At 38.5% G+C, this 27461-nt stretch overlaps 1 protein-coding gene and 1 long non-coding RNA gene across 15 annotated transcripts in view; one reads left to right on the top strand and one right to left on the bottom strand.

The window, feature by feature from the left end:
* The window catches only part of FKBP5 (FKBP prolyl isomerase 5), a 117083-nt gene that overhangs the window by 34606 nt on the left and 55016 nt on the right, over positions 1-27461 (bottom strand). For 7 of the 14 annotated variants that reach the window (XM_082732382.1, XM_082732395.1, XM_082732392.1 and 4 more), the window contains 4 exons: positions 20961-21087; positions 17180-17324; positions 2695-2837; positions 1636-1750 (listed from right to left, as the gene is read on the bottom strand). In XM_082732382.1, coding sequence (XP_082588508.1) covers positions 1636-1750; positions 2695-2837; positions 17180-17324; positions 20961-21065 — 508 coding nt within the window. In that variant the 5' untranslated portion in view covers positions 21066-21087. Of the gene's footprint in view, positions 1-1635; positions 1751-2694; positions 2838-17179; positions 17325-20960; positions 21091-27461 lie in introns of all 14 variants that reach the window. The other 7 variants (XM_082732388.1, XM_082732390.1, XM_082732387.1 and 4 more) reach the window with 1 other exon arrangement.
* LOC309865722 lies at positions 16-21713 on the top strand. The gene is made up of 2 exons (XR_014312246.1): positions 16-206; positions 21533-21713. It is a non-coding gene; the product is annotated as an uncharacterized lncRNA (long non-coding RNA).

Here is a 27461-nt window from a genome sequence, read left to right as displayed (position 1 = left end):
ATTTATTTATTTATTTTTAAAGATTTTATTTATTTATTTGACAGAGAGAGATGACAAGCAGGCAGAGAGGCAAGCAGAGAGAGAGGAGGAAGCAGGCTCCCTGCTGAGCAGAGAGCCTGATGTGGGGCTCAATCCCAGACCCTGAGATCATGACCCAAGCCGAAGGCAGCAGCTTAACTCACTGAGCCACCCAGGCGCCTCTCAAGGTAATTTTCTATCATCCCTGTAACTTTCCTAGAATTCTGTCATGGAATGTTCAGTGCTAGTAGGACCTTACAAATCAAGATGTCTACCCCTGTGTCATTAGAAAGGAAGGAAGCTAACACTCAGAGAGGCAAGGGCTAGTTAGAGTCAGCTGAAGCCAGAATCCTATCTCTGACTCCTGGTCTAGCTATTTCTCCAACATGTGAGATCCTCTTCATTTTTTCCAAAAGTTACCATGATAATAGTCACCTAAACATTTCAACTATAATAGTACAGTATTACTATTGGTATAACTCAATCTGAACTAATTTTCCAGACTCTGAGAAATGAAACATGGGTCTCAAATAGTATAAACAATGGTAAAGATAAGAAGATCAACCATTCTAGTTTACTGTTCCAAATGAACTCTTTATTTTAAATAAAATATTTTAAATAAAATAAAAATTTTATATAAAACTTTTATCATAGTTCATTTGCCATCCTATTTTAGTGCTTTGAGTGTTTTCTTAGTGGAAGTATTTTTCCATGTCTTCTCACAACTTTTTGAAAGTACTTCAGCCCAGCGAATGGCATCTTTCAAACATCTGTCCATGTAGAGAGCATCTACCTTATACCTACAGTGGAGAGCACTGTAGGTGATGCTGGAACTAAAAAAATGAAGATAGATTCTGGTGCTCAAGCTGGATACTGGGCAAAGGGGCAAGCACTGATTATAGTATAGGGTACATGATAACAAATGGGGTATATGACGGTATGTCGAACGTACTCTAGGAGGGAAGGAGGAGTGATCAGTATGCCAGTCCTCAGTAGTATCCTTACTCCCAACTTAGCAAATAAAAAATGGAATAGCTTTAAGTCATCCAATAAATGGCAAAGGAGAACTTGAACCAAGGTCTCCTAGAATAGAATGAACAATTTTATCCAATTTTGATATAAGATGAACTTTTTCATCTTGAGAAAAGCCAGTGAAATGGGTTTGACAGTTCTGAAGTGCACTACAATCTAACTGCTCTGTTTAGAAACTCTGTAACCTTGGGCAATTTATGTAACTTCCCTCAACTTACTTTTCTTACCTGGGGATAATAAATCTTATCTCATAATGTTACTGGGAGAAATAAATGAATAAATAAATATGTAAGGCAGCTAACTTAGTTGCTGGCACATGAAGGAGTCCATAGATTTGGACTTGATGGATGGGATTACCTTTTATTCACTTTCTGGGTCTACAGAAGCTGGTACAGGACCTGGCATGGACATGCTGGAATGAATATTTACCAAATAAATTCACTATTTAATAAATGTTCAATTTGAAACTATTCTTGGGCTATATTTATTACTATAAACCTATTTTTAGAAAGAAATCTTCATTTTATCCCCATAAATTGAACCCAGCTTTTAAGGACTAAGTATTGTTGTCACAGCAACACTTACTTTCTACTGTTGCTCCTTCATTTGGGTTTGAATATCCTTCTCCCTTCCGTTTGATTCTTCGGATAATGCCTCCATCTTCAAATAAATCCTCTCCTTTGAAATCAAGAAGCTCAATCTAGAAAGGAAAAAAAGGATCTGGCTGAGAAAAGACCAAACAGAGCCAACAGAACATACTTAAAGACAAGGGCAACCAATTCTCCTTTCATTTTACAAAATAAAACTCTTTTATATTTATCTATGCATCTCAGTTATTGGAAAAGTAGGGAAAAAGGAACACTGCACTTTCAATACCTGGAAAGAGCCTTCACGTAATGACAATGTCTAGGACTACATCCTGTGGGGCTGCAGTGCAAAGACAGACAGGAAATACTAGGAAAGCTGCCTTGTGGGCAAAAAGCCAGAACTACAAGGTGCTGGCCCAGAACTGTTTTGTCTGACTCTAAAGGCCACCACCTTTCCACCCCAGATTCATGGAATTCCCTTTTTCAATGTAAAAATAAATCTTATGAATCAGGCCTATGATCAACTAAAGGTGTTTTTTACCTAGTTATGATGTTTCAGGCATTTCCTCCCTTAATTTTTTAAATCAGATTTGGACAAATATATAAAAGTCAACACAGGGTAAATAAGATTATTACCACCTACCACTTCTAATGAAGGAGTGAGATCTGTGACAAAGAGTAAACCTGTATAATAGGAGAATACCTTACAATTTGGTTTGGGTACACTTCAACACTTACCTCCCCTTTTCCAACCTATCTTCTGGGCAATTTCAAGTAGGTTATACTCACGCCACTGACCAGAACCTTTATTTCTTAAGCCTGGTGTCTTTTGTTTATTTGGATACGATCTTTCTGTGCCAGAAACACGTTTCTAAGAAAGCACTGGCACACACCCCTTGGGTTTGTGGGAAACAATTCAAGAAGCCAAGCTCCAAAATAAATAAGTTGGATCTGATTCTCAGTGGCAAGCCTAGCTACTTGTTCCACTGCCTGTTGCTTCAGTGCCAGCACTATAGTAGAACAGATGCTAACAAGGCAACATAGCACACGTACTTACCTCAAAAAAGAGAGTTGCATTCGAGGGAATTTTAGGAAGACTGCCAGCCGATCCATATGCATACTCTGGTTTGCAGAGTAAATGGCAGATCTCTCCTTTCTTCATGGTAGCCACCCCAATGTCCCATGCCTTGATAACTTGGCCTAAGAGAAAGAAAAATGTGGTTGAAAGCTACAGGCCCTATTTAAAAATATTTAACCATCAAAAACACAAGTTCAAACAAATTTCCTATCCTCCTTACATTACACACTCAGTAAATAGGGGCTATAAAAGAACCTGGTAACATTTACCCACTAAGAAATAAATTGTGATTTTTGAGGGTGATCAGAGTAGATTCCCTCCTGAGAAGAATAAAAGTAGGATCAATTTCTAAATTGCTCAAAGACTGTATCTTTGAAAAGGGGCAATAACATAATCTTTGAAATGTGGCTGGGTTGTAGTTGTTGCTTAATTTATAATTTCAACTATAATAAGGGCATTTTTCTAGGTATAGATAGAACAAAAATAGTTTGGAATAAAATGGAATTTGTCCTAAGGAAGTTTATAATTTAGTTGGATAAACAAAAACACCAAACAACTGGAGAAGTATAAATTGCATAAAAGGGCCCATGAAAGATGTCTTCTCAAAATTTAGAAAAAGAAAAAAAGAATTAAAAAAAATATATGATTATGTGTTCTTTTGTTAAATCACAAGAACTACTGAACTCAGAATTTCTTCTCCCCTTCCAGGAAACAGAAGTTGATTTTACTGCTCAACTGTAGAACTATATTAACTTATATAATTGGGTTTTTTATTTGTTTTATTTGAGAGAGAGAGAGAGCAAGCGAGCGAGTGAGCATGTGAGCACACAAGTAGGGAGAGTGGAAGGCAGAGGGAGAGGGAGAAGCAGGCTCCATCCCAGGTCCCTGAGATCATGACCTGAGCCAAAGGCAGACGTTTAACTGACTGAGCTACCTACATGCCCCTGGCTTATATGATTGTAATTATATCTTACAATAAGCAGTCTCAAATCCTTTGGAAAACAATAAAAAACGTAGGTGAGTTAAAGGAATAAAATAGGAAAATAAGGTACAACGTCAATCAAAAACTTAAGGATAGCAAATTCAGGTAAACAATGAATCCAGTGGAAGTAAATTTTGAAGAAAGCTATTATCCTGAAGTGAGAGTGGATGACAGGATATTAGAATAAGGGGAACTCTATACTTGCGTAGGTAAGTAGAGATGGATTAAACATTCATGACTATGACTACAGCTTAAGTATTACAATCTTTCAAAAGATCAGACACTTGTTTTAGTTAAAAATTTCTAAGTTATATATAACATATTAAAGCACACACAAGAGAGAAAGATATAAAGTGAAAGGGTATCCATTCTTTCCATGTAAGAAGCCACTATTGTTCTTTTTATATCCTTCCGGTGTGTGCTGTCACTTCTCAAAAGATTTAAGAAACAAAATGACAGCAGACTATACATTCAGTTTGGCTTTTCATTTAATATACATCTTGGGGCACCTGTGTGGCTTAGTCAGTTGGGCAACTTACTCTTGGTTTTGGCTCAGGTCATGATCTCAGAGTTGTGAGATGGAGCCCTGAGCTGGGCTCCACTCTGGGTATGGAGCCTGCTTGGTATTCTCTCTGCCCCACCCCCTCAATAATATATATCTTGATCTTTCCCCATGTGTAGAAAGAAGAAAGTACATTTTAGAGGGTAAAAGTACAGCCTGTTTTTTTTTTTTTTTAAAGTACAGCCTGTTTTAACCTCAAACTATATGGATTCAAATACCAGGTCCGCCCCTTACGGGTGATGGGCAAATTATTTAACCACTGTGCCTCAGTTTCTCATCTGCAAAAGGTAGATAATAATAGTGCCTTCCATATAGTAAGAATGTGCCTTCCATATTGTAAGAATTACTAGATAAAAAGAACAGCAATCATACTGGGGAAGTCTGGCTCAGTTGGTAGAGCATGCAACTCTTGATCTTGGGGTTGTGAGTTCAAGCCTGTGCTTGGTGTAGAGCCTACTTATAAAAATAATAAATAGGGGCGCCTGGGTGGCTCAGTGGGTTAAAGCCTCTGCCTTCGGCTCAGGTCATGATCCCAGGATCCTGGGATTGAGCCCTGCATTGGGCTCTCTGCTCAGCAGGAAGCCTGCTTCTTTTCCTCTCTCTCTCTCTGACTACTTGTGATCTCTGTCAAATAAATAAATAAAATCTTTAAAAAATAATAATAATAATAAATAATAAAAGGACAGCCGCCATCAACATCATCATCATCATCATCATCAATACAAATAGATCTACCTCTTTCTAAATGGCAGGATAATGTTCCAGTCACTCTTGTATTGAGAAACATATTAACAACAATATTGTAAATAAGGATATCTGTCCATATAGGATTGTCTAGCTTGTGCAAGTAAATCTGGAGGTTAAATTCCTAGAAATGCAATGTTGACGTGCATTTTTTATTTGATAGACATATTGCCCAAATGCCCTTCCAAAATAGCTACATCAATTTATATGCTCATACATGGTTCTACTATGAAAACAGTCCAGAATTTTCAGACAAAATGTAAAGCCTGCCATTGATAGGTTGGCTTTCCTGTCACTGATTCTCCTCAAAGATTGCTAGGTTTTAGAGAGGGCTCTCAAGAACATTTTTTTTTTCCCACTATTAACTAACTCTCATACTTTAAGACATACTCCTTCAGGAAATCTTCATATTGTGGGGGTTACTACCGTACATTTGTTCAAGACATTTAGCCAATTACCAAGGAACAAAGGTATAGCTATTAATACAAAGGTGGTCATTCCCTTTTTCCTTCTAAGGACCATGCAATGTAGTATGGCTAGTGGAAGAGAAAGACACATATTGTTTTTATTTTAAACAAAGAATAGTAAACACTAACAGACTACAAACAAGGGGCTTTTGCTTTTGGGTGGGGATTAGAGCAATCAGCCAAAGTTTAATTCACAGATAAGGTCTACACTAGGCCTTAGAAGTCAGAAACATTAGCCTGTCAGTTAAATCCATAGAAGCCTCAAGCTTAAAAAAAAAAAAAAAAAAAAAAAATCATACCCATGCCTTTGCTTTTTTTCTCATTTGGGAACATAAAGCTTCTCTTACAGTGAGCTCCCATTACTGAATGAAACACACTGAGGAAAAAGCCACACGGGTATGAACAGAGGTCTATATTTCTAAAATTGCCAATCCAGGGACTCTTCTTAAAAAGTATTCCCCTCCCTCCCCCCTCCAAACTATTTCCTTTTGGACTCCTGGGTGGCTCAGTCAGTTAAGCGTCTGCCTTTGGCTTAGGTCATGATCCCAGGGTCCTGGGATTGAGTCCTGCATCAGGCGCCCTGCTCCACAGGGAGTCTGCTTCTCCCTCTGTCCCTCCTCCCACTCATTTTCTCAATCTGTCTCTCAAATAATAAATAAAATCTTTTCTATTTATTATTTGCCAGAGGGAGACATGGTGAGATAGGGAACACAAGCAGGGAGAGTGGGAGAGGGAGAAGCAGGCCTCCTGCTGAGCAGGGAGCCCAATGTGGGGCACGATCCCAGGACTCTGGGATCATGACCCAAGCTGGAGGCAGACAATGACTGAGCCACCCAGGGGCCCTGCTAAATAAATAAAATCTTAAAAGAAAAAAAAAAAACCAACAACAACCAGGAGCGCCTGGGTGGCTCAGTGGGTTAAGCCTCTGCCTTGCTCAGGTCATAATCTCAAGGTCCTGGAATAGAGCCCCACATCCGGTTCTCTGCTCAGCAGGGAGCCTGCAGTCTGCATCCCACCCCCCTCTGCCTACTTGTGATCTTTCTCTCTGTCAAATAAATAAATAAAATCTTTAAAAAAAAAAACCAACAACAATTAGGGGCACCTGGGTGGCTCAGTGGGTTAAAGCCTCTGCCTTTGGCTCGGGTCATGATCCCAGGATCCTGGGATCGAGTCCCACATCGGGCTCTCAGCTCAGCAGGGAGCCTGCTTCCTCCTCTCTCTCTGCCTGACTCTGCCTACTTGTGATCTCTGTCAAATAAATAAATAAAATCCTTAAAAATAAATAAATAAATAAATAAATAAATAAATAAAGCCAACAACAACCCATAGTATTTCCCCTTGTGATAAGTACCCAATATTGTATTGAAATACTGAATCACTAAATTGTATATCTGAAACTAATATCACACTATGTTAACTATATTAGAATTCAAATAAAAACTTTTTAAAAAGAAATGTACTTCCCCTGATTAAAAAAAGGTATTCTACTTATCATAGAATACCTGGAAAGTATAGAGGAGCACAGAAAATAAAATTTAAAACCTTTGAAATCCCAGTATTTGGGGTAAACTGTCAATTTCCTGGTTCATTTTCTTCCAAATTATAAATGTACACTTTGTTTGCATTTAAAATTTTTACATATTCATTCTTAAAATTCTGGTTATAGTTTATTTGATTTTGTGATTTACTCTTTACATTTCATATTGTATGAGCATTTTTCTTATTAAAAGATAGTATCTGAAAAATGACTTTTAATAACTATATACTATTTCACCTTTTGATTATGATTTCATCACCTCCATCAATAAAAAGGTTCTTTTTTCTTATTTTAAATTTTATTTTTTATTTTTAATTTTTCATTTTTTTTAAGGTTTTTGTTTTTATTTATTTGACAGAGATCACAAGTAGGCAGAGAGGCAGGCAGAGAGAAAGGTGAGGGAGGCAGGCTCCCTGCTGAGCAGAGAGCCCAATGTGGGGCTCAATCCCAGGACCCTGGAATCATGACCCGAGCCAAAGGCAGGGGCTTAACCCACTGAGCCACCCAGGCGCCTCTATCATTTTAAATTTCAATGAACAATTCTACACCTAAATCTTAATGTAGCTTTTTTTTTTTTTTTTTTTAGCATAGTAAAGGCCTGTTACCTGAAAATCGGAACTATAGTTGGTAGGTTAATTTAAAATGTTTCTTTGAGTGAGGAATCAAAAAAAGAACATATACATGTCTCAAACATTTATTTTAAATTAAAACATATCAAAGTATGTTAATTCACTAATCTTTGTAACAAAGTCAACTCCTTGTCTGTAGGTGTGGCTTTGGTGATAAAAAGTTTCACATCATCTTTACTGTATACATCATAATTATGATATATCATTTCAATTTATAATGTAGGTTTCTTTAAAGTGGACTGAGAACCAGGAGATACTTGTAAAGCAATCAGTAAAATTCTGGTAAAAATGTGGTCTAAATGGCCTACTTGTTTTTGTCTTTTATCCACCTCTAATTCAATAGCAATTTAAAAAATGCTTTCAGCGGGGCTCCTGGGTGGCTCAGTGGAATAAAGCCTCTGCCTTCGGCTCAGGTCATAATCCCAGGGACCTGGGATCGAACTCCACATCAGGCTCTCTGGTCAGCAGGGAGCCTGCTTCCACCTCTCTCTCTCTCTCTCTGCCTACTTGTGATTTCTGTCTGTCAAATAAATAATAAGTAAAAATGTAAAAAAAAAAAGATTTTAGCAATTCATCTTAGTCTTTCCAAAAATGTTCAAGTTTTCATTGAAATAATCCTTTCTTTCTACACGAATTGTTTTATGTAAAACATGAAGTATTTTATATATGATCTAATTAAATTCTATAATTACAAAAAGCACAATAGAGTTAAACATATTTCAACTGATTCTTACTAAGAGGAAGAAAAATCAGCCCCTAACATGTGGAAACTGCTTGACACTGACAGCTAGGCCTTAATGATGTCTGAAGCAGGCTGGGGGGAAGCTAGGCCATGCTATTTTCCTGTTGGACATAAACAATCTCACAAAACATCAACATCAGACAAGGTCACTCCGAGACCATGAAAAAGTGAGACAAAACAAAAACACTTCAAAATTTTGTCTGGACAAAAAATAAGGTCATTTTGCAACCTACCAAATACCAAACATCCCCCTCTCCTGGCTGACAGGGGTGACTGCTGCTTCTCCAGCAGGTGTAGCTTTTAGTCTCTGTCTACTCAGCCTTCCCCCTAGATAAGACTTACTAAGATACCCAAAGACTCAGCCCACATCCTAACAATATCCCATCCAGAACAAAGACCCTCTTCCTTAAACCCTTCCCCAAATCACCTAATACAAGCTCAAATTCCATAATAAATCCTTTTGAACACTCCTACTAAAATACCCCACAATTTCCCATATGCATTTTCCCTCCCTACAATGAGTAATAAACCCAACTTGTTTTATAACCTCTGTGTCCCCAGTGGTCTGTGGCTGGAGGGCATTGACAAGGCCCACTTGAACTGGCTGAAGCAGAGTGTAGAACCATACCACAGAGTAAGAACACAGCAGAACTATTCAACATATTTGCAAACAGAATGGAGAGCATAGTCTGGAGTTTGTTAAGCAAGCTTCTACCATACTTTCTATTCAGGTTGAATTCTTAGAAGCAGAATTAAACATTTGTAAGATTTTTTTTTTTCTTAATATTTTATTTATTTGACAGAGTTAGAGAGCACAAGTAAGCAGAGCGTCAGAGGTGGGGAGAGAGAGAAGCAGGCTCTCTGCCGAGCAGGGAGCCCGATGTGGGGCTCGATCCCAGGACCCTGGAATCATGACCCAAGCTGAAGGCAGCTGCTTAACCAACTGAGCCACCTGGGCGCCCCCATTTGTAAGATTTTTAATCTTTAGGCTCTTTTGAGCTTTAGGATCATAATAATAGGTATAATACACCAAGAATATGGATTTTGTTCTAACACTTGACCTGGACTTCCATTAGCTCAAACAATTTATCAATTTCAGGAGTCCTATTTCTGACACTATCTGAAGTAAAAATACAAATTTAAACAAATGTATAATGTAGCTATCCCTAAGTTCAAATGCTTTCCATATATACCTAACTGTAGGCAACTGGAAAAGTTTAAAAGTATATAAACAGCCCAGTATAAAAGCAATGAACTGTACTTTTTTCTTCCTTCTGCAAAGGAATACATTTTAAAATACAAAATTTGGGGGCACCTGGATGGCTCAAGTAAGTTAAGTGTCCGACTCATGGTTTCGGCTCATGTCATGATCTCAGGGTTGTGAGACTGAGCCCCTTGTCAGGCTTCATCAGGCTCTGTGCTAGGGGTGCAGCCAGCTTTGGATTCTTGCTCTCTCTCTCTGACCCCCCACTCCCCTCTCTAAAAACAAACAAGAAAACTCATAAAATTGGGGCACCTGGGTGACTCAGCTGGTTAAGTGTCTGCCTTCGGCTCAGGTCACGATACCGGGGTCCTGGGATCAAGCCCCACATCAGGTTCCCTGCTCATTGGGAAGCCTGCTTCTCCCTCTCCCTGCCACAACCCCTGCTTGTGCTCTCTGTCAAATAAATAAAATCTTTAAAAAAAAAAAAAGCCCATAAAATTATATAGGTTCAATGTAGGTTCATCAATGTCAGTAAGTGTACTGCTCTGGTGGGGTATGCTGTTAAGGAGGGGAGGGGATGCTGTGCATGTGTGAGCATGGGGCATGTATCAGAACTCTGTAACTTCTGCTCAATTTTACTATGAACCTAAGAGTGCTCTAAGACTAAAGTCTATTAAAAATCATATTAATACATTTTAATGGAAGCAACCCAAGTGTCCATCAATAGATGAACGGATAAACATGTAGATAAAGATAGATCTATACACATACACATGATGGAATATTACTCAGCCATAAAAAAAGAACGAAATCTTCGCATTTGCAACAATATGGATGGGTCTAGACGGTATAATGCTAAGGGAAATAAATGTCAGCAGGGCACTGGGGCGGCTCAATCTAAGTGTCTGTCTCTTGATTTTGGCTCAGGTCATAATCTTAGGGTTGTGGGATCAAGCCCTACGTTGGGCTCTGCACTGGGTGTGGAGCTGGCTTAAGATTCTCTCTCTCCCTGTCCCATCCCCGTTTCTCCCCCTCTGTAAAAAAAGAAAGAAGTCACTGGGCGCCTGGGTGGCTCAGTGGGTTAAAGCCTCTGCCTTTGGCTCAAGTCATGATCTCGGGATCCTGGGATTGAGCCCCGCACTGGGCTCTCTGCTCAGCAGGGAGCCTGCTTCCTCCTCCTCTCTCTCCCTGCCTGCCTCTCTGCCTACTTGTGATCACTATCTGTCAAATAAATAAATAAAATCTTTAAGAAAAAAAAAGAAAAAAGAAATCAGTCAGAGAAAGAAAAATACTGTATGATTTCAGTCATATGTGAAATTTAAGAAATAAAACAAATGAACAAAGAAAAAAGACAGACAAACAGACAAACAAAAACCAGAATCTTGAATATAGAGAAATGGTAGTTACCAGAAGGAAGGTGGTTGGGGGTATGGGTAAAATAGGTGAAGATTAAAGAGTATACTTATGACGAGTTCTGAATGTACAGAATTGTTGAATCACTATATTGTAACCTGATACCAATGTAACACTGTATGTTAATTATACTGGAATTTAAATAAACAGATCTATAAAATAAAGAAAAAACTTAAAAATCATATAATACATTAAAAAATGTAACATTTTAATTTAATCATGGAATACTTTCATCCACAATAAAAACTATAGTGACCACTTTAGAACATTCTAACATTTTTCTTTATTTATTTAAAACATTTTTAAGGGGCGCCTGGGTGGCTCAGTGGGTTAAAGCCTCTGCCTTCAGCTTGGGTCATGATCCCAGGGTTCTGGGATCGAGCCCCACATCAGGCTCTCTGCTCAGCAGGGAGCCTGCTTCCTCCTCTCTCTGTCTCTGCCTGCCTCTCTGCCTACTTGTGATCTCTGTCAAATAAATAAAATCTTAAAAAAAAAAATTTTTTTTAATTGTGGTAAAACACAATGCAAAATTTCCATCACATACACATACAAATTTACCATCACAACCCTTTTTAAGTGGGCAGGTCAGTACTGTTAAGTATATTCACTGTTGTACAACCAGTCTCTACAACTTTGTCATCTTGCAATGTTAAAACTCTACCCATTAAACAATTCCCCATTTCCCTTTAGTATTAGCTATTAGTCTTTCAACATAGACTTTCTCCCTCTTACTCTAATATACTAATGACTGACAAAATTAACAGTTGGTTTTACTAGTGATCATGGATCATCACACAGCAGAGAAGACTATATTAATGTTATAGGCAGACTGCTGATATTACTTCATTATAATTTAATCTCAATAGTAAGAGAGAAGTATAGGTATGTGAAGAATCCAAAATGATTGGTTTCTTTGTTTCTCTTCTCAGATCTGGGGGAAGAATATAACAGGAGTTTTCACTTCATAATTCCCAGCCATGTTTGTTACATACCAAGAACATCAAAAATAACTTCACTGAAGCAGCTCGCCATAAGAAATCACTAGATCTAGATAAGGGTAGGTGGGGATGGGCAAAACCTAAGCATGCCTGGATTTACTTCAAAGAACTAAAAGATATAATTCTTTCATTTCCCAAATCGATCCCTTCCCAATTTTAGTGAAAATATACTTGTTGGAGGGAGGGAGGGGGAAAAACCAGAACTTCTACTATGGAAGTATATTGGAAAATGTTGAGTCCTTATTTCAACTTCTTTTTAAATGAGTTATGAACACAGTTCTAGGAATTCAGAACATGTATGATTTAGTTAAGAAAACCCAATATGCAGAGAGCTTGGGTGGCTCAGTTAAGTGTCTGCCCTTGGCTCAGGTCATGATCCCTGGGTTCTGGGATTGGGCCCCACGCCGGGCTCTTTGCTCAGCAGTGAGCCTGCTTCTCCCTCTCCCTGCCGTTCCCCCTGCTTGTACTCTCTGTCAAGTAAATAAATAAAATCTTTTAAAAAAAGGAAAAAAGAAAAGAAAGAAAACCCAATGAGGGAAACCACCATCTCTTCATTCTAATTTGTGTAACATATTTTGAAGTAGTAATAATCAGTTGTCTTAGATTGATTCAGTTTTTGTCTTTCCAGACTTCCTGGGGCTAAAACAGATGGATAAGCATTATTTCACAAAGTCTGTATGCAGGCAGAGCAAACAGAGTTAGGACCCAAACTGCTGTAGCATAGTTACTGCCATTCCACTAGGAAGCCAATAATCCTAACACTGTAACAACAGTAACAAACATGTGAGTGCTTACTGTGTGCTAAACAATGGTGTGCAATGTCTTACTTACTCTTCAGTGTATAACAGTATATATTATCATTATCATGACTTTACAAATGGAGAAGTGAGGAACAGGGTTTAAAAGATGGCACAGGAAGAGCAATAGACACAGACACCCAACCTGTAGGTAAAGCTCAAATATATGTGGATGTATAAATGTACATAAATGGTATGTGTATTTTTATGGCAATATTTTACAAACAAGCACTCCTAATTCTTTTTTTTTAATTATTATTTTTAAATTTATTTATTTGACAGAGAGACTCAGAGAGAGAGAGAGAGAGAGAGAGAGAGAGAGATTGAGAACATAAGCAGGGGACATGGGAGAAGGAGAGGCAGGCTTCCCACAGAGCAGGGAGCCTGATGTGGGCCTCAATCCCAGGACCCTGGGATCTTGACCTGGGCCGAAGGCAGACGCTTAACGACTGAGCCACCCAGGCACCCCATAATTCTATTTTAAATACTGAAATCACAACAGAATCCCCAAATCAGTGTGACTTTCCACTGAAATATTTCTATTTATTCCCTTGGGAGAGGTGAATTTTAAGGAATCAAGAGAGCTCAATATAGAGTATTTATGCTACTGTCCATTTATGTTATTTTTCTTCATTTTGGTGAAGTAGCTACTGCCATAACATATAGGTATAAAAGTATAAACTGTCTAACCAATGTTTCTTGCTTTACAGTCAACTGAACACATTCTGCTACAGAAGATTTACCAGAAGTATATTGCTCTTTTCTCATATTTCTAATTATCATCTAACAGAGGCCTCTAAAGTTTCTGCCATTGTTTTGGTTTTTAGTCTTTTACACAGTTTTTTTTACAAAGTACCTTGCCATACTCTTTATAGAAGGTCCAAGAATGAAATCATAGCCAGGATTAATCTTCAAGCTTTTCCACAGAGGTCTCCTTTTTAGAGGAGGAGGGAAGGTTAGGTAGCTTACTCGTGTTGAAATGACACAGGAAAGGGGCGCCTGAATTTACTGGGTTAAGCCTCTACCTTCAGGGAAGGTTAGGTAGCTTACTCGTGTTGAAATGACACAGGAAAGGGGCGCCTGAATTTACTGGGTTAAGCCTCTACCTTCAGCTCAGGTCATGATCTCAGGGTCCTGGAATTGAGCCCCGCATTGGGCTCACTGCTCAGCAGGGAGTCTGCTTCCCCCCTCCCTCTGTCTGCCCTCTCTGCCTACTTAGGATCTTTCTGTCAAAAAAAAAAAAGTCTGTTAAAAAAAAAAATGACACAGAAAGAGTGACAACAGGAGCCCTGGCTTCTGAACACCCAGGTGGATGCTCCTCTCCCCATGAAACCAGTGTCTCTAGAGAGGCGTGCCGTAAGTACCAAGTTAACTGGAAGTCGACTATTTTATCTCAGCTCCAAATTCTAGGAAACATAAAAGACTCATTCATCATAGGGTAGTTTATCAAGAAAATGTGGGTAGAGAAGATAGTAGCGTAAGTTCCTAGCAATATTTTTTTTCTTAGCAATTCTTAAGTCTACTTGCAAAGATAGCTGCTGAGAGAAGGTATGTTATCTTAACTCCAGGAAATTCAAAGGGTAGAGTAAGAATTTGGGGGACAGGGCAGTGGGAAGAAAGATGTCTAAGATGTCTGATGAGGCCATTTACTCTGAGGTCATCTCAATTAAATATGATGGCACAGCCATGCTGGTGGCCCTGAAAGTTCACATCCCTAAATCAACAAAAAAAGAGACAAATTCTAATTTAACTGTCAATCATTATCTGCTTTATCAAGAAAGGGAATGTGTATTTCATTTTGACTGATATCATACTGAAACACAAGATTAATCTCACATTCTCACATGACTACTAACTCACTCAAGACCCAAAGGAGAAGGGAGCAGTGGCCTAGCCAACACCAGGGCTTGGAGAGAATACAATTGGACAGGAAGCAGAAGTCACCATGACCTATGCCTATGAGTACCAGGGAAGGGAGAGTGTAAGAGGGGCAGAAAGAGTTTAACTCCAGGGGTGCCTGGATGGCTCAGTGGGTTGAGCCTCCACCTTTGGCTAGGGTCGTGATCTCAGAGTCCTGGGATCGGGCACCGCATCGGGCTCTCTGCTTGGCAGGGAGCCTACTTCCCCCCACTCCCGCCTGCCTCTCTGCCTGCTTAAGATCTCTGTCAAATAAATGAATAAAATCTTTAAAAAAAAAAAAAAAGTTTACTCCATAATTCCTGTTTGCTGTTTCCTTTCTCAGATCCATGCTTAATTAACAGTTCATCTAAAATGGTACAATCAGAAGAAGAAGAGCACCCGGGTGGCTCAGTGGGTTAAAGCCTCTGCCTGCAGCTCAGGTCATGATCCAAGGGTCCTGGGATGGAGCCCAGCATCTGACTCTCTGCTCAGCAGGGAGCCTGCTTCCCTTCCTCTTTCTCTCTGCGTGCCTCTCTGCCTACTTGTGATCTCTGTCAAATAAATAAATAAATAATCTTTAAAAAAAGAAGAAAGGGATGATAACACAGAGCCACAGTGATAGATAGGGGGATTACTCCTTTTCTCTCACACTTAATCTGGAAACCAACTAGAAGTCCGTTATATCTGTAGCAGTTATATCTGTAGCAGATAAGAATAAAAAAACATTGGTAATTCAGCCACTAACTTTCAACAAGCCACATGGCCCATAAAGTTCAATTTGATGTATGGGCTACTATTCTCCTTACAAGACTAAAAAACAAAACAAAACAAAACAAACAAACAATTGAAATTAACTGAAGATATTTAAAAGCATTTGAAAATAATTAGTATAAACCACATTTAAGACCCGAAAATAGTGGTTCTTAACACTGTTTCCTCAGGACCCTCTTTAAATCTTGAAAATTGAGGACATGAAGGAACTTCTAATTATTTATTGATATTTACCGTATTGAAATTTAAAGAAAATAATTATTTACCAACTCACTGAAAAATAGTAGTAACCTCATTATATGTTAACACAAGTTATTTTTATGAAAAGTAACTATATTTTTAAAAAATTATTAGTGAGGATGGCACTGTTTTTACAAACTTATAAGTGTAAAATGTGTCTACCTTAATAAAAGACAACCAGATTCTCATACCTACTTTTTTTTTAAGATTTTATTTATTTGACAGACAGAGATCACAAGTAGGCAGAGAGAGAGGAAGGGAAGCAGGCTCCCTGCTGAGCAGAGAGCCCAATGTGGGGCTTGATCCCAGGACCCTGGGATCATGACCTGAGCTGAAGGCAGAGGCTTTAACCCACTGAGCCACCCAGGCGCCCCTCTCATACCTACTTTTGCATTCACCTGTTGCAATTCTGGTTTAAGTGTATGGAAGAAATCCAAACCCCAAAAGATAAATAGTTGGAAAAGGCAACAGTACTTTAATAGCCTTTCAAGGTAATTATGAATATAACCATCTGATATGACATCAAAGCTGGACTAGTGGTAGTTTCATAACGGTGAGCTGTAGTATGGAATGTGAAAGCATATCAATGAACTTTTCATATCATATTACATTAAAATCCACTGGTCTGGCTTGCACAATGAATGGATCTTTTAGTCAGGCATGATCTTGTAACATCTAGTACTGGGAAAATACTGGTTCACTGAGTTACGCAGATCTTCCAAATGTTAGCACATTTCCTTATATAATGTTTTGAAAATCTCATTCGTTAAAACCCACTGATTTCATCAGAACTCTTAAGTTTTGGAAAGCTGCCAAGGTCAGAGTGGCAGATACACATTTCCCAAAACCGTAATTTTTATTTGAAAACTCAATAGTTTTCGATAGGCTTACTTCATTCATTTTTAAGAAAGTATCTCCCAAATACTAAATAATCAAGTCTAAATAACAAGTTTGCCCTTTCAAATAAAAATGGTGCTTTCTGAAAAAATGTACTCAAGTTAAGTGCACAAGTGCTTCTCCATGAGATAACCACTACACTTGGATCTGCAGGAGCACTCAATGTGTGCTTCCTATCTGCTACAAAGCAGCGAAACAATGTGAAACTCAAGGATTAGGATTTAATAAAATTAGTATTTCTTACACTTCATCAAGCACATTAAGTGAAACTGGCTTCCCTTTTTTTTCTTATTTACACAGTGAATGAGGGCAGCGAGGCATAAATGATTACTGGCAGAGCTCGGTGTTGCGCCTAGACCTGTGCCGGGGCCCTGGCTGCCTCTACCACTGCAGCTTGTGTGTCTTCCGTGCAAGTGTCAATACAGCAAAAAGATAAACAACATCTTAGTAGTATTAAGAAAACAATTCTGACATTATGGACCCTCTAAAAATCCACTAGCTCCTAGACAGAATTGACTAGCTCCTCTATGTTATAAATGGCAATAAATCCAAGCAAAACACAACTCAAAAATACCCTCTTACCTTTGCCAAGACTAAAGACAAATGGTTCATTTCTATCATGACTGGAATCAAACTTCTTTCCATTTGACAACTTCCCTTTGTAATGGACATAAACTTTGTCTCCAATCATTGGTGTTTCCTCACTATTTCCCACTCTTTTGACAATCTAGAAAAGACAAACATTAAGAAAAAGGAGCTGATTTCATTATAATCGGAGAATAGAAATATCACACAATCCATTCCACATTACCCAGGCAGGTTTACAGACAATTATGCCCTTTCTAAAGGCTTCCCTCCCAGTTCTCTCAATAACCCCCACTGTTAGAAAACTGTCCTGTACTACTCTCAATCTTTATTGCTATATTTAATTATTCCCTCAAAATAACGTAATAATATAACCAACAGATCCTGCTTCATGCTCAAGTCTCTCAAAACACAGAGCTAGTTCATACACAAATTAAATGAGATCAAAAAGATTAGTGGACTTTCAAAACCATTCAAAAAGAAGTCCAAAGCAAAATTACAACAGTGGGATTTTATTTACTTCCCTCCTTTGCTAAAAACATTACCTTTTGACTAGATTCCACTAGTTTGGTTTAATTTCAAAAAGCTCAATTTCCTGATAGAACAGGTTATACTTCCTCTTTTGTAAGGACTATTTAACGTGTAAAAAAAACAGTATCACTGCATAGTTTGTTATGATACTGAACAACCTGTTTTCTAGTAAAACAAATGTCAAAAAAGCTCCAGGCTGAAAAACAGTTAGCTGTCATAAAATTCAGTGTATTTATTTTGTTCTTGGCAGAGCAGACCACTAATGCAGTTGATCAGTTCTGGGAAAAGAAAAGAGAATCCAAGCATGTGGTGGTATAATTCATTCCATCAATCACCTATGCTAAATTAATCATTTTTTTAGGTAACAGGCGTTGGTAGCTCATGTCCAAGATATGTCATTTTAGGGGAAGAGTCTGAATTTTTATAAAAGAATTCAATTATCCACTCCGAAATTCCTTAAGATGTGTCCTCCCAGGGCCATTCTCAGAATACCACATAAACACTGTAAATTTATATTCTACAACTTTCTTAGTTCAAAAGTCCAGACATTCTTTAAAGGAAAAGAATCATGACCGCAACTCCACCAAACACCTGTTAGAATGGATCAATGAGTTCAGGCAAGTGGAAGGATACAAAACCAACACACAGAAATCAGTTGTGTTTCTATACACTCCTAGCAAGGAAAGAACTGAAAAAGAAATGAAACAAGCACAGAAATGCAAATCAAACCTGCAGGATACCACCTCACCTGTTCGAATGGCTATGATCAAAAAGACAAGAAATAATAAGTGTTGGCAAGGTTGTGGAGAAAAGGGAACACTCATGTACTGTTGGTGGGAATGTAAACCGGTGTAGCCACTGTGGAAAACAGTGTGCAGATTCCTCAAAAAATTAAAAACAGAACTACCATATAATCCAGCAATTCCACTTCTGAGTATTTATTTGAGGGAAAGGAAAACACTAGATCAAAAAGATATATGTACCTCCATGTTCAGTGTAGCATTATTCACAATGCCTAAGCTACGTAAACAACCTAAATGTCCACAGATAGATGAATGGATAAAGAAAATGGGGTATATACATACACAGTAAAATGTTAATTTAGTGATAAAAAAGAATAAAATCTTGCCATCTGTGACAACAGGGATGGACTTGAGAGCATTATGCTAAGTAATAGAGAAAGACAAATCCTGTAGGATCTCACTAATATATGGAATCTAAAAAAGCTGATCTCACAAAACCAGAGAGTAGAATATTAGTTGCTAGGGACTCTAGATTGGGAGAAATGGGAAGATGTGAAGAATTACCTTAAGGAGATACTTTAAGGATAAAATCTAGTCTAGATTCATTTTAAAAATGTAAGCTCCACAATGTAATTTTATCCTCCTGAGCTAGTCACTGATTTCCCAGATGTGCCTTGGTCTTTAAAAAAAAAAAAAACAAAATAAAACATACACATACTGAAAATGTATATATGTATGCATATGTGCATGTCTGTATAACATGTATATATGTATATATAATATATATTTATATGTATATATATAATATAATCTCCACATATATGGAGATTACTACAGATGAGTCACTGTGCCAAATGCTTTATATAATCCCAATAAGTGTATGAAGTAGATAGTAGTGTTCCAATATTACAAATGAGGAAATTTCAAACCACAGAGGTTAACTAAATTGCCCTAGGTCACACAGTTAGTAGACCTATTTAATCTTAACCAAAAGCCCCACAGTGAAACCCAAGGCTGTAGATAGGAATAAATGATATGATTTAAAGGGCTTACAATCTCAAAATATTTCTTACAAGCCTAAAAATCTTAGCAGATTTACTCCCTGGAACAAAGCAGGGCTGAAGGCAGACTGGGGACTATGTTCTTTGTACAGGTACACTGAAAAATGAAAGAGAAGGACTCTCATAGAGCAGGCAGATGCTGAGGACAGCCTGCAAAATACCTACTGTCTCCAGAAGTATCCTGGAGTTTGGGAAAAGTGATTCATATAGTTATGGGTTGAGAGGCCCTCTGAAAGAGAGCAGAATATAAATACAGGGCATAAAGTCCCTCATTCTAGAGTTGAAACACTCTGAAATTTACCTTGGCATATAGCAAGCTAACAGTAAAACATGTATATTTAGAAGATCCAGGCACAGAAAAAAAGCTTTCATATAAGCGGGATTAGACAAAACAAACTAAGAAATTCTCATTTGCTGCTGCTGACACAAGGAGATATTAAAACTCAACTTAGTGGTAATATTAGAGTTCAGCAAGAAAAAAATTATACAAAACTTGCATGAGTAACAACAGTGTAGGAGAAATAATGACTTAATACGATTAAAATCATTTAATCTCTCTCAGCTCTGCTTTATTTACTTACATGGAATACCAATATACACCTTCCATAAATGGAAGGGTCAAGATGTGCTCATTGTCTCACAAGACTATTGTGAGATACAAAAACACACATGTAGAAATGGTTAATTACAGAGTAAAAAATATACAGTGTGTTTTAACGAGGAAAGCTAATTCAAAAGATATATTCTCTGATGAAACCTCAAAAAATATCTTCACTGTACAAAACAATAATCTGTATGTAAAAACAAACCCTTTGAACTCTGCAAGTCAGCTTTTCATTTTCCTCTAATACGTCTCAAATTGAATTGTCACCAGCTAGCTTTAATACACTTAAATACTATGTTAAAATAATAACCTTTGTGTACACTCTTGAGAACTGGGAGACACAGACTTTTAGAGTCACACAGAACTTGGATCTGGATCCCAGACCTGCCTTTATTTACCCAGCTAGGCCTCGGTTTCATCCTCTATAATCTGGGATAAAAAATAAACCTTGGGGGCGCCTGGGTTGCTCAGTGGGTTAAAGCCTCTGCCTTCAGCTCTGGTCATGATCCCAGGGTCCTGGGATCGAGCCGCATCAGGCTCTCTGCTCAGCAGGGAGCCTGCTTCCTCCTCTCTCTGACTGCCTCTCTGCCTACTTGTAATCTCTGTCTGTCAAATAAATAAATAAAATCTTTTAAAATAAATAAATAAATAAATAAATAAAAATAAACCTCGGATCATGCAGATGAACTTGACTGCAGTGTTTAACACTTAGTAAATCCCAATAAACATTAGTCACCTCTACCTCCAGCCAAAAGAAACAAAGGTTTTTATATGTAATCCTTCCAGATAGCAAATTTCCCTGCATGTAACCTCATGTAACCCCATCCTTGTAACCTCACCTTCAATACTCCTCTATCTTTTTTAGAGGTGATATCCTCTCCACGTTCAGCCACAGCTGCTGCTGGGTTTTCTCCATTGTTCTTGGCACCCTCATCAGTAGTCATGGTCTTTTATAAGTAAGAAAACCTGCTGAGAAGAAACATATTTTAGCTAGGTAAAATATCATTGCTTTAAGCATCTGAAAATGTCCCTAGGAACAGGCCTTCCCCGATTTAAGATTTACATAGGGCCAATAAGGTTAAACATTGAACATGAAAACAAAAACATCTGCCATGAGCATGTACTGATGTCAAGAGGCATGTACATAAAATATCATTCAACTCTTCAATTTCCCTTCCAGCACTGGTGTCAAATTAGAGAGCAGTACAGGTCAGGTTTGGTAGTCATTATATTCCTTAATGTGATTACACACCCACAGGCAGTACTTTCAGAACTTTGAAAATGTCTTTTTTCCTATAGTGATATTCTTGACAGAGAATGAAGAACCCATTAGATGATCTGATTTTAAAAATGACAATATACAGGGGTGCCTGGATGGCTCAGTCATTAAACTTCCGACTCTTGATTTCAGCTCCGGTTGTGATCTCATGGCTCCTGGGATGGAGCGGCAAGCTGGGCTCTGCACTCAGATGGAAATCTCCTTGACAATCCTCTACCCCTGCTCCTCCCCCGCCACCCATGCACACTCACCCTATCGCGTGCCCTCTCTCTAAAATAAATAAATAAACCTTTTTTTGTTTTAAATGGCAAAATGTCATAGTGGTAAACAGAACATGTGTTAGAAGCTGAGGGACCCCAGTCCACGTCTCAGCTCCAGCAGTATCTGTCTGACACCGGCAAACTTAATCTGGCTGAGCCTCAATTTCACATCCGTAAAAGGGAGAGAGTACATTGTTCCTGGAGTTCCTGTGAGGCGTTAATGAGATAATGTATGTGAAGAGATTAGTACGGAATCATAACTTACATAAAAACGTCAGAATTTGTCATGCTTATTATTGGGTCCCCTGTAGAGATAGCGCTCAAAATATCTACCCAGAATGAGGTTCTTCTCTGGCATGGCATTCGAAGCCTTTCACAATCTGATCCTAACCTAGCTTTCACAGGTCTAGCTTCCACTGCTTTCTTTTACTTTCTTTCATGCAGTTCATGCTCTAGTCAAACCAGAGCAATTCCTCAGCCATAACAAACCCTCTGTTTCCCATCTCCATGCTTTAGTCACTCTTTTTCTTCTCTTCCAAATACCCCTCCCTCTCAAATTCTTCCTCCATCATGCCAATCTTGACTCTATGCATAGAAGTTGTCTGCACTTTTCTCTGATCCCTGAACTCTTCCCTCAATGTGCTACCATATATTTCTAAGAAGACACATTTGCTAGATTTGAAAGATTCTTGAGGGGCGCCTGGGCGGCTCAGACAGTTAAGCGTCTGCTTTTGGCTCAGGTTCTGGGATCGAGCCTTGTGTTGAGCTCTCTGATCAGCTTCTCCCTCTCCCTTTCTACCCCGCTGCTTGTGCTCTCTCACTCTCCCTTTCCCAATCTCCTCCCCCCAAAATAAATAAATAACATCTTGAAAAAAATAAAAAGAAATGGTCCTTGAGAGCAAAGGCCATGCTTTGTTCATAGGTAGATCCCCTAGACTGCCTCTACCTTTCAGACTGCTACAACAAAACAAGCAAGGAATTTGGAGCCCCTTACAAGCTGTTTGATGTTGGCTATCTTTAACTTCTCTAAGCCTTTCTCCCCACCTGTGTGATTGGAATAATAACATCTACTTTCACAGAGTGACCTTCTGGATTAAATGGTATAACGTGTATTTTTAAATATACATTCCAATGTTAGCTTTTACTATCAGTCACCCAAATGACAGATACTTTTCATGCAAGGCAAACCAAACCAATGGGCCAATGAATAGATGCAACAAAACACACCTCACTGGCTGCTGCCATGATTGATTCCACACCGCTCTCCTGGTTGAGTGGGGAAAGTCAAGGATTAATCACGCTACAGCTATTCCCTATTAAGCTAATAATAATGGATAAAGCTCCCTAAAGTCAATATATAATAATAACACACTGCAGTGTTTTCACTCATTTCCAACTGACCTAAATTTACTTCAGTGTCAACAAAGACAAATCAAATTCTGCTGTGTCCAAAAATCTTCAAAGGGAACACCAAGGACCAGGGGCTAAGCCCCTTTGCTTTATTTTCTAGTACAGTTTATACCAAACACAAAAGATCCAAATGCTTGGCTCGGGATGAGGGAGAGGCCAGAACAAAGCATTCTCAAACAAACAACAACAGAAATTATGCACCCAGCTGTACGTGATGCTAGGCTAGATAATTAGGAAAATTACATGAAGAGGGTTGGTTCTCAGCTTCTAGTAACCAGCTGCTTATGACAGACTTCTCTAATGCATGGGGACTTGCAGAAGGCACCTCCAAAACAGAGAGGAAAAGACCTTTTAAATATTTGGGGAGTCATGAATCTTACTCCTGGAAAAATACATTGAAATTTAAAAATGCCCTGGCCTTCATAGATAAATTGACATCCGTCAATAGTCCCCTGGCAAATCTTGAATTAAATCAATGACAGGGTCACCTGGGTGGCTCAGTGGGTTAAAACCTCTGCCTTCGGCTCAGGGCTCAGGTCATGATCCCAGGGTCCTGGAATCGAGCCCCACATCGGGCTTTCTGCTCAGGAGGGAACCTGCTCCCCACTCTCTCTGTCTCTGCCTGCCTCTCTGCCTACTTGTGATCTCTTTCTGTCAAATAAATAAAATCTTAAAAAAAAAATAAATCATGAGAAAATTAAAATAAACAGGTGGAAGGTTATAGGGAATAGGACAACCATACAGTTTCAAAGGATGAACCTTCAGATTACTAAATAAAGAAAAAGCACTTTCCAATGATCTGACAGATACCCCTTAGCACAAGCAGTCTGCATCATGACCAAACGGTGCATTACCAAAAAATAAAACACGGCAATCACTGTGCCTCCTGGATGGAATGGGAACTACATTGTGATGTGATGTGATGGAATGGGAACTACACATATAGCATTCCTACTAAAAGTATTTAATCTGAAACTAATCAAGAAGACAAGACAAGGGTGCCTGGATGGCTCAGTCGTTAAGCGGCTCCTTCGGCTCAGGTCATGATCCCAGGGTCCTGGGACAGAGTTCCACATCAGGCTCCCTGCTCGCGGGAAGCCTGCTTCTCCCTCTTCTGCTCTCGCTCCCCCTGCTTTGTGTTCCCTCTCCTCTCTGTCTCTCTCTGCCAAACAAATAAATAAAATCCTAAAAAGAAAAAAATAAAGAAGAAGAAGAAGAAAAATACAAAATCAGTTGTGGAATATCATATAAGACCACTGGACTAGATGCCTCAAAATGTTAATGTTATGAATGTATCCCTCACTCAAAAAAAGATAGGGGGCCTGTCCCAGTTTAAAGGAGACTAAAGAGATAAGACAACCATTAGGAGGAGGAAAGGAAAAGTGAATTGAGGCAAACTGGAGGAGGAGACGAACCATGAGAGACTATGGACTTTGAGAAACAATCTGAGGGTTTTAGAGCGGAGGGAGGTGGGGGAATGGGTAAGCCTGGTGGTGGGTATTGCAGAGGGCCCATATTGTATAGAGCACTGGATGTGGTGCATAAACAATGAATCTTGGAACACTGCATCAAAAACTAATGATGTGTTTTATGATGACTCACACACACACACACACACACACACACACACAACTGAAGAGATACAACAACCAAATAAGATGTGTGATCCATGGCTAGATACTGGATTAGGGGGAGGAAAGTGCTATAAAAGCACATTTTGGGGAGAATTAGAAAGACTTAAAAAAACGAGACTGTACATTAGATATTATTACTTTATAAGATTAACTTTCTAGAGTTTGATACAGTATTGTAGTCCTATGTAGAATAATATCCTCATTCTTAGGAGACACATCCTGAGATGTCATGATGTCTGCTACTTACTTTCAAATCATTTAAGGGGGAGAGTGAGAGAGTGTGTGTGTGTGCGCGCGCGCAAGCACAAATACCATAAAAAAACTAAAAGTTCTGAAAAAGCATGACTACCCCACATCCGAAGGCATTGCCTTTCTTTTTAATTCTTATCAATTGGAGACCCACTACATTTTTAAATGAAAATATTGTCAATCAAAAAACAGTTCAGTCAGTTAAGTGTCTGACTCTTGATCTTAGCTTAGGTCATAATCTCAGGGTCATTAGACTGTGCTCAGCCAGGAGTTTGCTTGAGAATCTCTGCCCTTCCTGCTACCCGCACCACCTCCCCCCCCCCCGCCCCGGACCCCAGCCATTCCTACTTGCTCACATCACTCCATCAAATAAATAAATCTTAAAAAAACCATTTCTTTTGGTTCTAACCTTACCCCTTGGAAACAATAGCTTGCTAAAATTAATAGAGAACTTGTAAATTGATTTGCTAACTTGGTAAGTCTCATTTGATAAAGGAATTTGGTCTTCACATTTGGTTCTAACACTTAAAGGGATGCAAGTAATTGTAATTCCAGACAATAGTTCCAAGTAGTATGGAGTATATAAAAAGGGGTAGCACGAGTAATTAAAACACAAAGATAAAAAACAATGAAACACCTTTCAACTTTCAAAGGTAGATAAATCTGGAACAATAAAGAAATAAACTGAACTCTTCAAGTTTCTCCCAACAATTTCAGTTTGTCCTTTGGGGTACAGATTTTTATAAACAAACAAAACAAATTTTTAAAAAACCTTCTTCCTTGACCTAGTCTTATATGAAAAAAGGCAATAAGATGAGACAATTCCTGAAAATCTCCAAGACACACTGAGAAAGTTTCCCTTTTTTCATAAGGGAGCCTTTTCTTCTTTCCCCTACTCTAGGTTTATTCTGGATTTAAAATCACTATGTAACTATGGATATTAATCTATGATAAAGCTCACTGTTCTGAACTGTCCAAAGGGGGGAAACTCCTACCCAGTACATCAGAGAGGGAACACACAGTTCTGTTATGGACATGCCAGATAAGCAGGCACTCTCCAAAGTGCAAGTCAGCAAACACCTGAGACATAACAAGAAAAATGAGAATGCGCTTAAAATTTCACCAACACTGTATTGAAAAACTCAGTTAACATAACTAAATTGTCAGATCCCCCAAATGAGAAATCCTTTTTTTTGAAAAATCATTTTAAAGCATTATGTACTAGTTCTCCATGTGTATTACTCACTGTGTTGTTCTCTGTTAAAATATAGATAACTTGAATCAGATTATCCTACTAACAGGAGAGTTTTCAGAGAGAAGACAAAAAAAAGAATATCAGAACTGGAATCTTTGTTAATGACAAAGAAAAACAACAGTAGCATTCTTTCTAAGTACCACAGATGCCTGGGCCATAACAGCTTTCAGCCTCTTAAAACTAAAACACAAAAGAAAGAAAACACACAAGGAAATAGGTAAACCCTAGGACTTGTAACTAAATGCAATAATTTATCTTAATTTTTGAAAATACCCATGTAAGGATGAACCAGAAAGCCCTCACTGACTTTCAACACCATGACTCTGTCAAAACATTCAAGCCCATTAATGCATGGGAGTGTCAAGAGGAATTATCTCTTTGTAGACAAGATACACATACAAAATGGATAAATATGCAAGCAGAGGAAACAAGATCACATACGAGGACAGACTACACATCTACATGAAGCTGCACACTGTGTTTAGCCATCTATTTTCCCCAAGCTAACTTCCTTCCTCCACACTAGTATGGGGAATGGGAAGATGATGAATGATATTCCCACACATGCCCATACATTTTTTTCTCCTTCAAAAAAGGAACCTGGGAAAAGATGTACAAATGGCCAATAAACACATGAAAAGATGTTCAACATCGTTAGTTTTTAGGGAAATGCAAATCAAAATCACAATGAAATATGTAAGGGGGAAAACTTTCCCCTTCTTCCCTTTCAGGTTCTTTCGCTAATCTAATAATTAAGTTGACATAAGATAGATTAAGAAGAAAAAAAAAAACCCAAATTTCGAATCTACGGGAACCGCAAAGATATGAAGTTGCCAGAAACACAAGCAACTGCGTGTTATGGGCCATCCTGAGCGAAGGAGAAGGGAGTAGGGGTGTGGGGCTTCAAAGGGGAGGAAGACAATTCACAGGATGATGGGAAGAACAAATGTTTGGTAAACAAATATTTGCCCTGCCATGCAGATAAGTCCTTTTTTATATAAAAAGTTATCTCTAGTATTAGCTCTCATCCTGGTACAGGCCCTCCATGTAAATTCTTTTAGGCAGTGCAGGGAGAGGTATGTATGTGTGTATGACTGAATCGATCAATCAACCTACCTCTTCCTCAATCTGTTAGACCTCGATTGCCTTCCGCTCAAAATAGTCCACATGCCCAAGTGGCATATTTTGGGATCATATGTTATGCTCCCCCTTAGATACCTTCATACCCATTAGAATAGCTGTTTTCAAAAAAT

The sequence above is a fragment of the Mustela nivalis genome (genome assembly GCF_964662115.1).
Source record: "Mustela nivalis genome assembly, chromosome: 5".
NCBI lineage: Eukaryota > Metazoa > Chordata > Mammalia > Carnivora > Mustelidae > Mustela > Mustela nivalis.
Note: the sequence above shows the minus strand (reverse complement) of the source record. Positions and strands in the feature narration are given on the sequence as shown.